This window comes from Centrocercus urophasianus, unplaced genomic scaffold (genome assembly GCF_019232065.1).
Source record: "Centrocercus urophasianus isolate 14NV4802_14NV808 unplaced genomic scaffold, USGS_Curo_1.0 seq_22, whole genome shotgun sequence".
Taxonomy (NCBI): domain Eukaryota; kingdom Metazoa; phylum Chordata; class Aves; order Galliformes; family Phasianidae; genus Centrocercus; species Centrocercus urophasianus.
This window is the reverse complement of record NW_024884778.1, coordinates 18,643,484-18,657,595: the sequence shown is the minus strand read 5'-3', so window position 1 is coordinate 18,657,595 and position 14,112 is coordinate 18,643,484. Positions and strand designations below refer to the sequence as shown.

The window sequence follows — 14,112 nt, the reverse complement described above, 5'->3', positions numbered from 1 at the left end:
CACTTTCCTATTTTTACAAACATCTTGTGTGAAGTGCATGCTATCCTCCTGTACTAGTGATTTTATTTACTAGATTCTCCCAGCCTCCTCCAATGCTGTTTTCTTATGAAATTGTTTTTTTCCATGGAAATACTCTCCTAGAGAACACTAATGCTGTACTTTTCATTGCTGGCGTTTGTTGTGGCTTACCTAGCATCTTCATGCACAGGCATCCCTTAAAGCAAAACACGACAGTGCTTTGTAAATGTTAGAACCAGAAGCAGAAGAACCATAAAGCATGCATGGAGATTGGGACCGAAGCATTGTGGACTTACGTTGCTCTGTAGAGATCGAAACGCCCCTTGTCTTGTATGTGAAACATCAGGTCTCCCCCATTCAGGAACTCCATAACAAAAAACAGGTGATCCTGTTTGCAGATAATCAGAGAACAGAAACATCACTGATGCCATTGTGTACACAGTAAGTAGCAACGTGGCTCCTGGGTACCAAGTGGCCACATTCCTCATATCCTGAAATAGTTACCTGTTTTGTGCACCCCTAAGAGTTGCTAACGATTTGAATAGCATGATCTTATGAGGTTGAGGAGCTCATTGTGTATTCTGTGGGCTTCTAGATTTAATATAAATTTACATTTAAACAGACTTACTGACTTCTGTCTGTCATTACCGACAGTCATTTTTGTTCCCTTCACTGAGGACGATAAAGCTAAGGTCAAGGCTTTACATTAAACTGCCTCTTACTCCACTTTGTGTAGATGTACTCAGATCCCATTCTGTTTTCCTCATCACACTCACGTGTACTTTGCACAAGTCTTGTGAACTACTGCAGGGGAGCACAACAAGAATGAAGCAAAGTTAAATCCCCTCAGCTATTCTCCCTTGACCGTTGGTAGCAGCACCCATTCAGAGGCTGCTGCCACTGGGTTTCTTTTCCTTACCTTTGTCTGGAATGTGCAATAAAGGTGCGTGAGAAATGGATTTTCCCATGCAAGTGCTAGGACCCGCTTCTCCACCATGGTGCATTCCACATCATCATCAATTAGCACCACATCTTTTTTCAGAGCTTTGATGGCAAAGAACTCATTCTTTCCTTTCAGCTCAGCAAGCAGGACCTACAAATGAAATGAAAGATGAGATTAAAGCAGGTGTAGGAAAGACTGCTGGCAAGGCATCAGGTAAGGAAAAGTCAAGGGCATTTACAGCAAGCGCCATGACAACTAAACAACCACATGAGTGGGAAGGATGGGTGAGACTTGGGAAGGTGAATCTGCTGGGCGTAGCTGAGAGGAGATGGGGTACAAAGAGCATGGAACACAGGCAGGGCAGCTGTCAGAGCAGTTTTTCTGTCTTGTGATAGCATAAACAGATGCCTGTTTCTTCATTGGAGCTGGAGTTTCACAGCCAACAGAGGACAGGCCCTGAGGAGCTCACACCACTGCTGGACACGCACAGAGCAGAGGCAGACAGGAGTGGAAGGTCACGCTGCCCTCCCACGTATCCCCTCCCATTGCACTGAGTCCATTTCTATACAAAGTGTATCAACATGAATTATCCTTTTGGATGAAGGGCAATTCCTCTAAACTGGATATTAAATAATTCAAAACCTGTTGTGCATTAATGAATCCCTTCTGCTATCTGACAGATTCAGGTGAAGACTTTTTGTCTTTTTGACAAGGATGTGTTCCACTGTGTTCTGTTATAATGTTATCTACTTGAGTGGATGTAAGACAGTTCTGGTTAACAGAAACAGCCCATAGTACTGCAGAGATCAAGCAAGGATGTCAGTTTAAGCTCTGTAAATTTACTACATACCTTTCCAAAACTTCCTTTCCCCAGTACTTTATGGAAGACAAAGCTGTCAATATTGAATTTTCTCCTGCTCACAATGCGTGATGCTGGCTTGGCAGAGCTTCCCTCCCAGAGTTTATCATATTGGCTGTTATCTGCTAATTCAAAAAGGAGGTTAAAGTTCAGCATATTTAGAAAAACTGCACAACTCAGATCCCCTGCTAGGAAGTAGTGATACTATTTCAATTCAATGACACCCTATTTCAGTTCATCTGCTGCTGGGACACTGGCCAATCTAACCATACAGGTCAAATCACGTAGTTTACAACGAGTTTAAATTACTCAAGAACATCTGATAACGTTGGATTGGAATCTGTGATCATTTCTGATGCTGGGTTTAAGCAACACATATGTTATGAAAATGAAAGAGCCTAACTTCATCACTAAGATACAGAGCATAATTTGGAGAACAGGAGAGGAGAGCTTAGTCCTCCAGTCTGAGGAGAGAGGCCACAAAAAATCTGGTTTGCATCTGATCAAAGAATCACCAAGGTTGGAAAAGACCTCGAAGATCATCTAGCCCAACCACCTACCTATTCCCCACTGAACCACGTCCTTCAGTACAACGTCTACACGTTTCCTGGACACCTGCAGGGGTGGTGACTCCACCACCTCCCTAGGCAGCCCACTGCAGCACCTGACCGCTCTTTTGGAGAAGAAATTATTCCAAATATCCAACCTGAACCTCCGTGGTGCAACTTGAGGCCATTGCTTCTCATCCTACTGCTGTTTCCTGGAAGAGAGGCCAACCCCCACCTCATCACAACCTCCCTTTAGGAAGCTGTACTCCTCCAGACTGACCAATCATGGCTCCCTCAGCCACTCTCCACAAAACTCACGTTCCAGTTCCTTCACCAGCTTCACTACCCTTCTCTGAACACATTCCAGGACCTCAATGTCTTTCTTGTAGTGAGGGGCCCAAAACTGAACACAGTACTCGAGACCTCAGCCAGAGCTGAGTAGAGGGGACGACCACCTTCTGCACCAACTAGCAGCAGATGATGCTGGCTAAAAAGCACGAAAACAACAGTTAAGTTTGACTATATTCTAATATTAATAACATCATTCCTTGGATCCCTACTGCACAGATCTACCATGTCACAACAAGACACTGATGACAATCACAAGATGATACTCTATACACCCTGCAAGCTGCACAGCATTTGAAGCAGGCAGGAATCTCAATGGCTGCAATCCTGACCTAATATTCAACCCACCCACCTTTGCAAGAGGTTACTTGCTCTCTTTTGGCAAACCAGAACAAGTATGATAAATAACACGACACTCAGTTTCTTACTGGGCATTGCAGCAGAACCATCTCAGTGTATAGCTGCGAAACCACCATTTACTTCTTACTGAGCCTGGAGATTTTCATCTGATACCAAGTCAGTTTTTTGTTACAATGACCTCTGAATAAATAACCACAAGTTGCTAAACCCAGATATATTAACTGCTAGAACTCTTTAACAATAGTAAAAAACACAAATAAACCCTCATTCTGAACCTGCTGAGATCATTTAACTGGGATCTGGAATCCTATCTCAGCTGTTCAATCTCAGCTAGTGTTCTGGCTCTTGAATCCCACAACTGACAGCAGTTGTCACTGCACAAAGGCTTCTTACATACTGGGAACAAAGAAAGATGGTTAACAACATATGTGACATTTTGGAGGAGGTGGAGAGGTGTCAGAGCAGTGAGCTGCCCCACACTGCCACTCAGGAACAGTGCCACAAGGAGATAACACACAGGTGTCCTGCAGGAAAGGGGGTTTGCTTGTAGACTGAAAAAACACTGCTCTTGGCCAAGAAGTTATTAAGCACTTTGCCTGGTCAGGTAAAAACTGTGTGTATATTTTTAACAATGCTTGTTCAAAAAGTCATCCAGCAGAAAGCAATAATGAATAACTGAGACCAGCAGTTTGTGCAGTCTGGTGGGTAAATGGCTGGAGGAAAATATGGTTGCTTTTCTCACCTGTTGTATCCCCTCCTGGACCTCGAAGTTTCTTATCAAAATCCTGGTAAATACCAACATTTTCTACAGATCCAGAATCAGACCTTCGTGTGGACTTCTAAGGAGGAAGGGAACACTTTAAGCTCTACTGACACTGGTACTTCAGCAGTATCTACAACAACAGCTGGTAAATGCAGTGTGATGGCAGCACGATCTTTGCTTTTTAATAATTAACTCCCAGCACATCTCTCCTGTAGAATTCTAGCTCACAGGCTATTTATTCTGTGATTCTGTGATTCTATTTAGCCACACTTTTTCAGCTCAGCCAATCACTTTACTTCTTTCACTGCAAGAAAAACAATCGCCAGGAATCCTGAGCAGTCTCTGTAGTTATTTGCTGAAAAACTACAAAACGTGACAAAAGGTTTGAATCCACAGTGAAAATAATTGTTCAGTTTGAATTTGCTGTTCCCTGGACTTGTGTTGATTTTTCTGAAAGAGGAGATGGAACCACTGCAGTGCTGGACACATCAGAGTCAGCGTGTGACATCCTTCTTTAGCACATGCAAAGAAATTTTAGGTCAGAAGATCTCAGAGATCATGTTCTACTAATGAGCACATCAAGTTTTTCTGTGTTGTGAAAGCTGGTGTAACAGCTCTCTGTGTTTCCAAAGTAAATATCCTGTTAAAGCTGAAGGAATGCCTCAGCTGAGAGGAAATACTGTTGGCTTTTGTGATGTATTTTCCTGTTTTATTTCAGAGCTTGTGTTTGAACCTCAATTTCCAACTCAGAAGTCAACAGCAGTCTGTACACAAAGAACAGGCACACTGCAGCAGGAGACCAACAAGGTAACTTATGGGGCCAGTGCTAATTCCAGGGGCATTTTCTTTCTGTATGTATCGGATTAATAAAAACTGAAATAATTTGGTCTATTTCTCCTTTCACACTTAATTTTAGCATTCAAGGGAAATTCTCAATTTGAAGCACGAGAAAAACAGACTTCAGCTTTATGCTTTGAACACAATTAAACAGAAAGGGAGAAAATAACCCTGGGACTGTCAGAGAACCAAGGTGCATTTCAGGGAGAACACTCCTCCTTTTTCTGAGCTCTTTGTCAGGATGGATGCTTCTCTCCTCAGCTTCACCTCTAAGGTGCTGACATCACTGTTATTCTACTAATGGTCAAATTAAGAAGAGAAAGTTGTTTACATTCCCTCAGTTCCAAACTTCCATTTCCAACAAAAGTGATGTGGTGCAGGTGAAGTAAAATAAAAACCAAAAATGTTCTCAAACAACTAATTCAATGACAAAGGGCAATAAAACATACCTGGCTGACTTGAGTTAAAGCTTCAGCTAGCAACTTCTGGTTAATTCCACACAGGTTGGCCACCTTCTTTTGGCATTTATGATGCACGTTCATTGCACATTCTAAAATAAATTTAAGGGCAGTTATACAAGCACCAGGAAAATAACATCTGAGATTACAACAAAATGGCTTTTTTCTCAGTGCAGTTCATAAGAATTACAGCAAGCCCAGGTTAGACATTAATCTATGATTACAAATAAAAGTTAAAATTTTTATCTTTAAAACAATGAAGGCTACAAAAATACAAAAAAAAAGGTTTCAACCATTCTTCTCAAAGTCTGTTACAATAAAGATCATCTTACATTTTTGTGACAGAACTACAGAAATCTTATTTGCAGAGACTTTAAGTACCCTTTAGGTGCTACCTTGAGTCAGTCTCACCAGATTTCAGCTACTCCCAGCAGCAATTTTGATTATGCTCAAGATTACATCTCCAGTGCATGTCTTCCAACTGCATGAGATGCTCAGCTTGGCTGAGCTGTCACACAAGCCAAGCACCTTGCTGTCCCCCTTTCCTAAAGAGCTGTTTGAACAATACAGGGATGATAAATCTCATTCTGCATAACACACAAATGCAGTGCTTGGTGGCAGTTAATCTCTAGCAGGGGGCAGAGAGAAAGTGATCCTGCTGGACAAGCAGTGGGAGCTCCCAGCTGCCCTCCCTCCTCCTCCATACCTTCACATTTGAGTCCTTGCTTGACCAGCCCCCAGAGCAGGCTGCCGCAGTGGTCACAGAAAGTAGGGCTCATGTAGTTGTAAACTTTGAAGCGGTGAGGCATGTCAATGTTGAAACGTTCCTTCTGAAACTGTGGGCAGAGAGATGGGTGAGGCACTTGACCCAAAGGAGACCAGGTTCCTATAGAAAATAGCTTGGAAATTACAAAGCTGCAACAATTTTACCCTGGATACCCCACTCTTAACATTCTGCAAGTAAGAATTTGGGTGCGTATCCCAGCCTAACAGGGCAGTTACTGAACAAAAACATGCTTTTAGCATCTCTTTACATCCTACCACATTAGCAGAGAACATGAAGCTACAGAGTAAAATATATATGAGACAATCGGGTGAGATTCTAGGGGTCCTGACAACAGCCAACTCTCACTTCCAAGAACTGATGTCGTATAACACAGATGAAAGATAAGAGTCTCTGCAACACACACTCAAAACACTGGGAAAACAATGCCACCTCACCCTCACAGTACATCACCAGATGTAGCTATGCACCATGCCACAAAACACATCCAAGAGAAAAAACTGGTATTTGGGGCTTTTGAAGCCTGCGAAAATCCTTCTTGATCCACGAACGCATCCTTCATTGCAGGGAGCAAAGCACCCATCAATACTGCCCACCTCCTTCTAGGGCTTTTAACTACCATTTTTTTTCTTGTTTACTTCCAAGTTTCACCCACTACATATTCAAACCCATTCTTAACACCCCCCGGAATGGACCTGCCTGTTTCCATACAGGGCTTTGTTAGCTCAGCAGTACGTAGCTACACTCCAAGGACGCTGTGCCAGCTCTTACCATTGTGTCTCTGCTGTTGGCTGCAGTACCAGTACACCTCCCAATGATTTTATCAATACATTTCTTATGAATAGCAGCGTTGCACTCTTCACGACATGTACAAGGAGAAAAAAAAAAAAAGGATTTCTTCAGATAATAAATACACGGGATGAGGTGTTTGCATTTCATAGCACAACATGAAAAACACATCGTCACACCATCGTACCAAATCCTTTCTATCAAGATGATCTTTTTAAAGCAGCTTCCCTTTCATTCTCTTGTGTCATAGCCTCTATTTCTAAACGAAATCTGTCTCCATTAGATTATGCCACCAGAATTTGATGATATGAGGACAATATTAGGCTTTTGATCCTTTGATACCTCCCCTGCTGTTTGAAATAACACACAGAGATCTACTCTAAGTTATGAAGTACCTTTGAATTCAGCTGTAAAATCCATCAGTAATTGTAATTCATTTGACAAAAGGTTTCACAAAAGCAGCTGTCATGTATGAGTGCAGCTTTCCCAGTGTATTACACACACATTAGAAGAATAGTTCTGTCTACATCTTGGTACTGAAATTTCAGGTATGAATCACAACTAGGCAACTTTAGATCATCACACAAAATTTATGTTTGGCATCTACTGATGACGGAGATGTTTGTGCAAATTTACAGGATTTTTTTCCTAAGGTAACTAATGGATCTGTAAAATAAATTAGATCTATAAAATAATGTAGGAAGTAATACAATAAAAAGACAAAATTCAACTTACGCCTACATTTGTATCCTTGTTTGTTCAGTCCCCTGAAAAACAAATGACAGAGAAGGAAATCACGTAAGTATATGTTTGCTACAATACAAATGTTTTGGTTTTTTTTCCTATTTTCACTATGTCACTCAATTCCTTCACCCACGGGACCATCTGGTCCCATTAATGAACTGGTCTAGGTTCTGGTATTCAGAACCCAGTGCCGTAGGAAGACAAGACTTAGAAATAAAGGCAGTATGTTCTGAAAGGCTATCAAATCAGCAGGAGAACACAGAAAAAAACCAAAGCTTCAATCACAGGGAAATTCCTCCTGATTTGGCTTACTGTTAAAATGACTTCCCTACCAAACTGATCCAGCTTCTTGCTCTTGATGGGTCTTTATTCTGCTATCAGATACTTCATATCTCAAAGTCTGAGAGAGTAAATACTTTCCAACTTGTACTACTGATGAATTTACATCTATGTTTTACTTCAATATACGAGGGCAATGTTACAGATATTTATCCTTTTGGGGTGCAGGAAGGTTAGAGCTTCCTTCTTACCATACAAACTCTTTGCAGACAGAACAAAATGTGGGCTGTCCAAAAAAGGTAGCAATAAATTCATGATTTTTGATGTAGTGGATCTTTGCTTGCTTGATAGCTCCTCTTCTGTTGATAGTTACTGTTCCCTCTTCTTCCCTCACTGACTGTCTGCAATCTAAGGGGAGAAATAGGCAGACAAGAAGACATACTTTTAATTCTAAGTTATTACCAAGACTAACATTTGTTTCTCCAAAACTTTGTTTCCTCTTCTGTTTCCAGCTTGTATTTCTAATTTACACCTCCATCATCCTTGCAGGCATTCAGTCCAACAAGGGCAAAGCACATGAATGCACTGGTTCCTAAGCATTCTTTTTGCAGGCAGCTCTCTCTCCTGCTCCTTCAGAGGAAGCCTTCAGCAAATGAAGCTGACAAGAAGCAGAGAAGTAGCACAGGCTCACTACAGAAACGACAACTACAGATGTTTCTCGAAAAATTCTAAGCTCTAGTTCATATTAAAGAGAAATTATGTTTTATTGGAAGCAAGATATCTTCTCCATCAGTAGAAGCCTTTTCATACTCTGCATGCCCTTCTCAATCTGATCTTCCGAGTCATCACTGGACCACGTGGCTGTTTCATTTTGAAATACAAATTTCCTCAGGCCTTCAGGAATTGGCTGAGAACTGGCCCATACAGACCCTTCATCCCTGGTTATAGTGAAGCTATAAGGAAGGAAGCTTCCCAGCTTGTATCACAAAAGCGAGTCTCCCGTGTCATAACCTCTCAACCACAACTCAAGACTCTATAGTGACTTTACTCGTTTTGAAAACAATAGGAGGAGTCTGTAAAGGAAATGACTCCATAAAGGTGCATCAAGTTGACTGGGATAACTAGCAATGTAACTGCAGGGCACATCTCTTCTGGACAGAAAGGAGCTGATGAGAGACAATCCCAATTCAGCAGGGAATCAAGCTTCAGTCAACTGCAGGAGCAAGTGCATTGCTAACCACATCTGTCAGCAGCTAGAACGTCCCAATGAGGAAAAACACAGCCATGGCTCACAGGGTGGAAGTGCTGCAAAGTTTAGGGTAATGAGACTGCCTTGTGCAGGGTGGGAGGTTTCACAACCATGGAGCAACACAAAAGCCGCAAGAGTACTTTTCCCATTGCCAATATAGCTGGGGTTTGATTTACTCCATGGCACTGATGCTTTTCAACAGTGTCAGGCAGTGCTTTGCCTTCTATAAGGGCTGCTCCAAAAGGAATGCTCCTATTTTATTCCGTCAGCCCACAAAGTCAGAGGCAGATGTCGGTAGGATGGCAGTTGAGGTTGAACCTTCCTACCAATATCCTGTGACATTTTGTTGCCAAACAGAGACGGGCAGCAGAGTCAGACAAAATGGTGTTGGACATGGAAGTGCTTATAAAACAAAGGGCTGCCACTGTATTTCTCCATGCAGAAAAATTAGCGCTAACTGACATTTACCAACACTTGCTGAATGTTTACAGAGACCAACTGGTGGATGTAAGCACAGTGAGGTGCGGGTGGTGTGCTTCAGCAGCACAAAAGACCATCATCACAGAATCATAGAACGGCCTGGGTTGAAAAGGACCATAAAGATCACATAGTTTCAACCCCCTGTTATGTGCAGAGCTGCCAGCCACTAGGAGGCATTACTTTTGGAGTGACCTACATACACTGACAGAAACAGCCCTGTTTCCTTTGCCAAGTCACATTAATCACAATGCCTGCATTTACTGCTAAGTTACCCAAGAGCCGTATTCTGGTTGATAAATGTGTTTCTTCTTTGTCATTTTATCTGCTGTCTGCCACTGCTGCAGTTCCAACAGACCACTGAACCTGGAAGACAATCTATCATCTGATACCATTTTGAGTGTCCTGAGCTAATTCATGAATCAAGACAACAGCAGTCAGCCTACAGCAGCACCTGCTATTGTAGAAAAGAAAAGTCAAAGTCAGTTCAGAGGTTAAGAAAAGATTAAGCATTTTACTGCAAAGAATGATCAAAATAAACCCCTTGGTTTTTAGCATCAGGTATTAAAGAACTTTCCTGAGAAACCGACCATCTTGATCAGAGGAAAACCCACCCTGTCTTGACCTGGTGAGTTTAAAAGAAGCACTGACAGCATGTACACTGAGACTTCTTTAGGAATAGGATTCATTTCTGCTGTTCAAACAGGCCACTGAGTTCACCCAGCAAAAACTCCCATCAACCGCCGCACTCCAGGCTCACCCATATCTGCAAACAGTCCTATCCTCTGGTTGAACCTTCCTGAGCAAATACACAGATCACACCCACTGTCCCTCAAATGCTTCCAGGAAACCACACACTGAAATGTGTGGGCAAGAAAAAAAAAAAAAAGCATGTCAAGAGCTGGTAGGAGTTCATACTGTCTGTTGCATGAAAAGCATGTGTTCAGAAGGGGGATTTAATCAGCAACAGCAACAAAGCAGAGGAAGGAATGCTGTTTCTTCATGTGTTTAAGGAGATACCCTGTGACTGAACAGACTGGGGAAAAAGTCTTCCTAAAGTCTGAACACTGTGGTTCCCCATTCTACAATGAGCAACAAACAGGATTCACCACTGTGCAACAGGGTACGGCTGATATACTGTTAGCAATTTGGTACTGCTGATGCTGAGTGCAAGATTCCCAGATAACACTTTAGATCAAGATTTGGAAAATCACGGTGTTCCTCCTTGTCTGGAAAACTGACATTAGCAGAAATGCATTAGATAGGCTTCTAATTTTAATGGGTAATTAGGAAACTAGTCTGCACCACTTGAGAAGAAGAGGGAAAAATAAATGTTTTCCTTAAACATACTCAACTATGAAGAACCCTGGAGCACAGAGAAACTTCAAAATCTGCACGTGACAATAAACAGTCTTCACAAACAGTGAAGTGCCTTATTATGTACCTCTGCCATAAGCAACATACCAAAGCACAGCTGAAAGCACGCTGCACGCTTCTGAAGATACTGCGAGGTTTGGACTGCAGCTGTACGGCATGTACATCTGGACCTGAGATGGCTCCTAAATGACAGCACAGATCATTTACTGCAGCTGTACTTAGCAAGTTATCGTTAAGGTGCAAATTATCTCTAATGTGCATTGCTCAAGTTTTTAAGTTCAGCCAAACGTGGACTCAGGGAACAGAGGCTTTGTTTTAGAGATGCAGAGAGAACTAATGACTGCAAGGAAGGACATATTCCAACAGCAGCATGGAGGTGGTGAGAGGAAGAAACACTAAGGGAAAGCCTTTGCCTTTCTCCAAGCCAGAACTTCCCCAGGTGACACGCTTGTGCTGGGCTGGCAAAACCAGAGCCACGGAGCTGAATCAGCAATAGAATCCGGTGACTCTGCTGCAACAGCAGTCCGGAGCCCACTGTAATCATTTAGAACTCAGAACACACCATTAACCATCATCTACTTCCCCTGCTGAGAACTACAGTTAATATTTATCAGTGGCACGCTGCTTTTATATGCCAATGATGTGACAAAAGGATCCCTGCTGCCCTGTGCCACATACTCATTAAGCATGCCCGAGTGCAAATGCTGCACTTCTCCAGAGGTGCTGCAGCCATAGCAGTGTGCACACCGTCCAACTGTAGCACCAGCCCCTGTGACTATTTGTAGCCAGCATCACACCAGGCAAACCACAGCCTGAGAAACATCTGCTGAGCTACCTGACACAACACTGCTGGGACTCTGCTGAACTGTAATGAACCTCAAGGCGACACGTCAGGTTGTTCAGTTTGACCTCCCAAGTTACAAAAGAAACAAAAAGGGTTTTAAAGAGAATAGAAAAACATTTATCATCTTCGGAGTTCATTTTTCACTTTATCCTGTTCGTTTCATGATTTTGTTTATAATCTGAAGAGAGGAAAGATAACCAATGCTACTGGCAGAACCTGAGAACCGAGACTTTGCTTCAAACAGGGAGGGACAGGCAAAATGTTTCCAGAGTTAAATGGCTGATTGAATTGAAAGAGATTTGCCTGAAACTTTAATGTAAATTATAAAACTCACCAAACATTTCTGTTCTGTGTGTCCTTCTGCAGTTCTACTGCTCGCAGTTAGCTTTGTTTGAAAGGGAGGTCAAGAAAAATATTAATCTCACGGGGTAATCATTAAAAAAAGAAAACTTGCTTCTCGCAGAGGAGATCTTCCTGGTACAAACTGTCTCTCTAATCTGGTCTTGGAGAGGTTTGCTCTACAGATCTGTACAAAAAAAAACATCCACAGAAGTACAAGTTTCCCAGCAGTCTGTGTTTCTGTGACGCAATTTTGCTATGCTCAACTATTTTGGGGTTTGCGATCGTTATGATTCACTTGCAGGCTGATTATTAATATTGGCAGGTGTTTCTCTTTCCTCTTAAGCCGTCTTCTCCACTTTCAAAACCTGCACAAGCCCACGCTGCGTGCACTCAAAGCTGGAGCACAATGTCACGTTCCCTGCCTCGGCCCCAGGCTTCAACAAAGGAGCTCAAATCCATTTACAAACTCTTCCTAGCACCTTTTGTAAAGGCAAATATAATCCATATAATAAAGGCAAAGGCACAGAAAACACAATCTTTAATCGAAAAACCAACCAAATTGCAACTAACTCAAATTTCAAACATATACTTGATATTGAGCTTCCTCTGGTCTGCACAGTGTTAGCTACCTTCCCAACCAAACAGGCGACTGATTGTGCACTTAACAAACAACTCCAGCTGTGAATGTTTGATTTCCTTGAAAAGAAAAAGGTTTCTGTTAAATGACTGCAGGCATCCTTCTGCACACAGGTCAAATCCAGACCCATGCAACACGCAGATCATGACAGCAGAGCATCTGTGAATCTGTTGTTTGTGTCATGGTTTTTCACAGAGGCCTCAGAAAAACTCTGATCTGAAAAGCTCTCAGATCTCAAACTCACCCAACACTCGTCACAACACACACGAGAAAAGCACGTTCCAAACAACCGCAGCTCCCTGGCTCATGCTGCTCTCCCAGAAACCAGATACTTCAGATATGAGGAGCTCACGTGCAAACCAACTGATCCACCTGCCTGCAGCTGAAGGTAACACTTCAGGAAGCTGAAAGCAGCAACACAGTCAGTCAGAATCCAGAACCAAGAACAAAAGCTGTGTTCCCAAAGCTGCTAACAGAGCAAGCCACTCAGCAGTACAGCAAGCCACACCTGTGATCCTGGGTTTTCTCACTCTGTAAGGTCATTAATTACATTTAATGAAACAAGGAAGCATTAAGCACGTTGCAACTCCCACCTATTAAAAGTAAAGATGCTTTACAGAACTATAAGCTATTTTTCAATACTGCAAGAGAATGAGAAGGAAAAGGAAAACCGCATTTTGAAAACAGGAGTCAACATCCTGCTGTTCTGCTTCACACACTAGAAAACAAGCTTTGATTTCCAGCACAAACTCATCTGTAGATCCCAGGACAGAAGGCAAAAGAAGCAGAGCACTGTGCCAGGGCTCTGCTGTCCTGCCTGGGTAGAAAAGAGCATCCAAGACTGGGCAGGCTTTTCAAATGTGCCTCTAAAATCTGTGACTAGACCCCGGTCTGCAAAGAGAATGCACAAACACATAAATGAAATGGCTCAGTGTAGCCCACCGTGGAGCAAATTTAATACCACTTAATTCCAAGACAGTTATTTTCCATTATTCTCTAACAACAAATCTGGTAATGGAGCAGTACCATGCTTACCACTCAGCACTGCTGCTTACTGTGAAAACTAAGAAAAGCAATTTTCTATAGAGATAGCAGAATGTGTTCTACTTAGATGGAAAGGTTGGAAATCAAAACTATCTGCAAAACGAGACAAAGAAAGCTTGTCACCTCTGCAAAGTGCTTGAGATGTTCAAACGCAAGCTACCACCTACAACTCAAGGACACAGATGGCAGCAATACCTCAACCTAGCAGCAGCTGGAATGCCAGTTTCAGAACAAGCACTTTTTAGTATTTTAGAGTAGTGCAAAGACAAGTGCAAATTGCTGCACAGCTTTCCTACATAGCAACGTAGTGAGACAAAAGCAAGCCTGTAACACCGAGCAGTGCATGTTTCAGTATAATGATGCTGGATGTGAACATTCTGAGCATCAGATTGAACGACTTTCCTTCACAAAA

General features: G+C 42.4%; 1 protein-coding gene across 6 annotated transcripts in view; it reads right to left on the bottom strand.

Moving 5' to 3' along the window:
- PRKCD (protein kinase C delta) overlaps positions 1-14,112 on the bottom strand; it is a 61,194-nt gene that overhangs the window by 6,448 nt on the left and 40,634 nt on the right. For 4 of the 6 annotated variants that reach the window (XM_042823332.1, XM_042823329.1, XM_042823331.1 and 1 more), the window contains 9 exons: positions 7,982-8,138; positions 7,443-7,474; positions 6,690-6,775; positions 5,841-5,970; positions 5,126-5,226; positions 3,819-3,915; positions 1,812-1,945; positions 938-1,111; positions 315-406 (listed from right to left, as the gene is read on the bottom strand). In XM_042823332.1, the coding sequence (XP_042679266.1) occupies positions 315-406; positions 938-1,111; positions 1,812-1,945; positions 3,819-3,915; positions 5,126-5,226; positions 5,841-5,970; positions 6,690-6,775; positions 7,443-7,474; positions 7,982-8,138 (1,003 nt within the window). Of the gene's footprint in view, positions 1-314; positions 407-937; positions 1,112-1,811; positions 1,946-3,818; positions 3,916-5,125; positions 5,227-5,840; positions 5,971-6,689; positions 6,776-7,442; positions 7,475-7,981; positions 8,139-12,011; positions 13,667-14,112 lie in introns of those variants that run through there. The other 2 variants (XM_042823334.1, XM_042823333.1) reach the window with 2 other exon arrangements.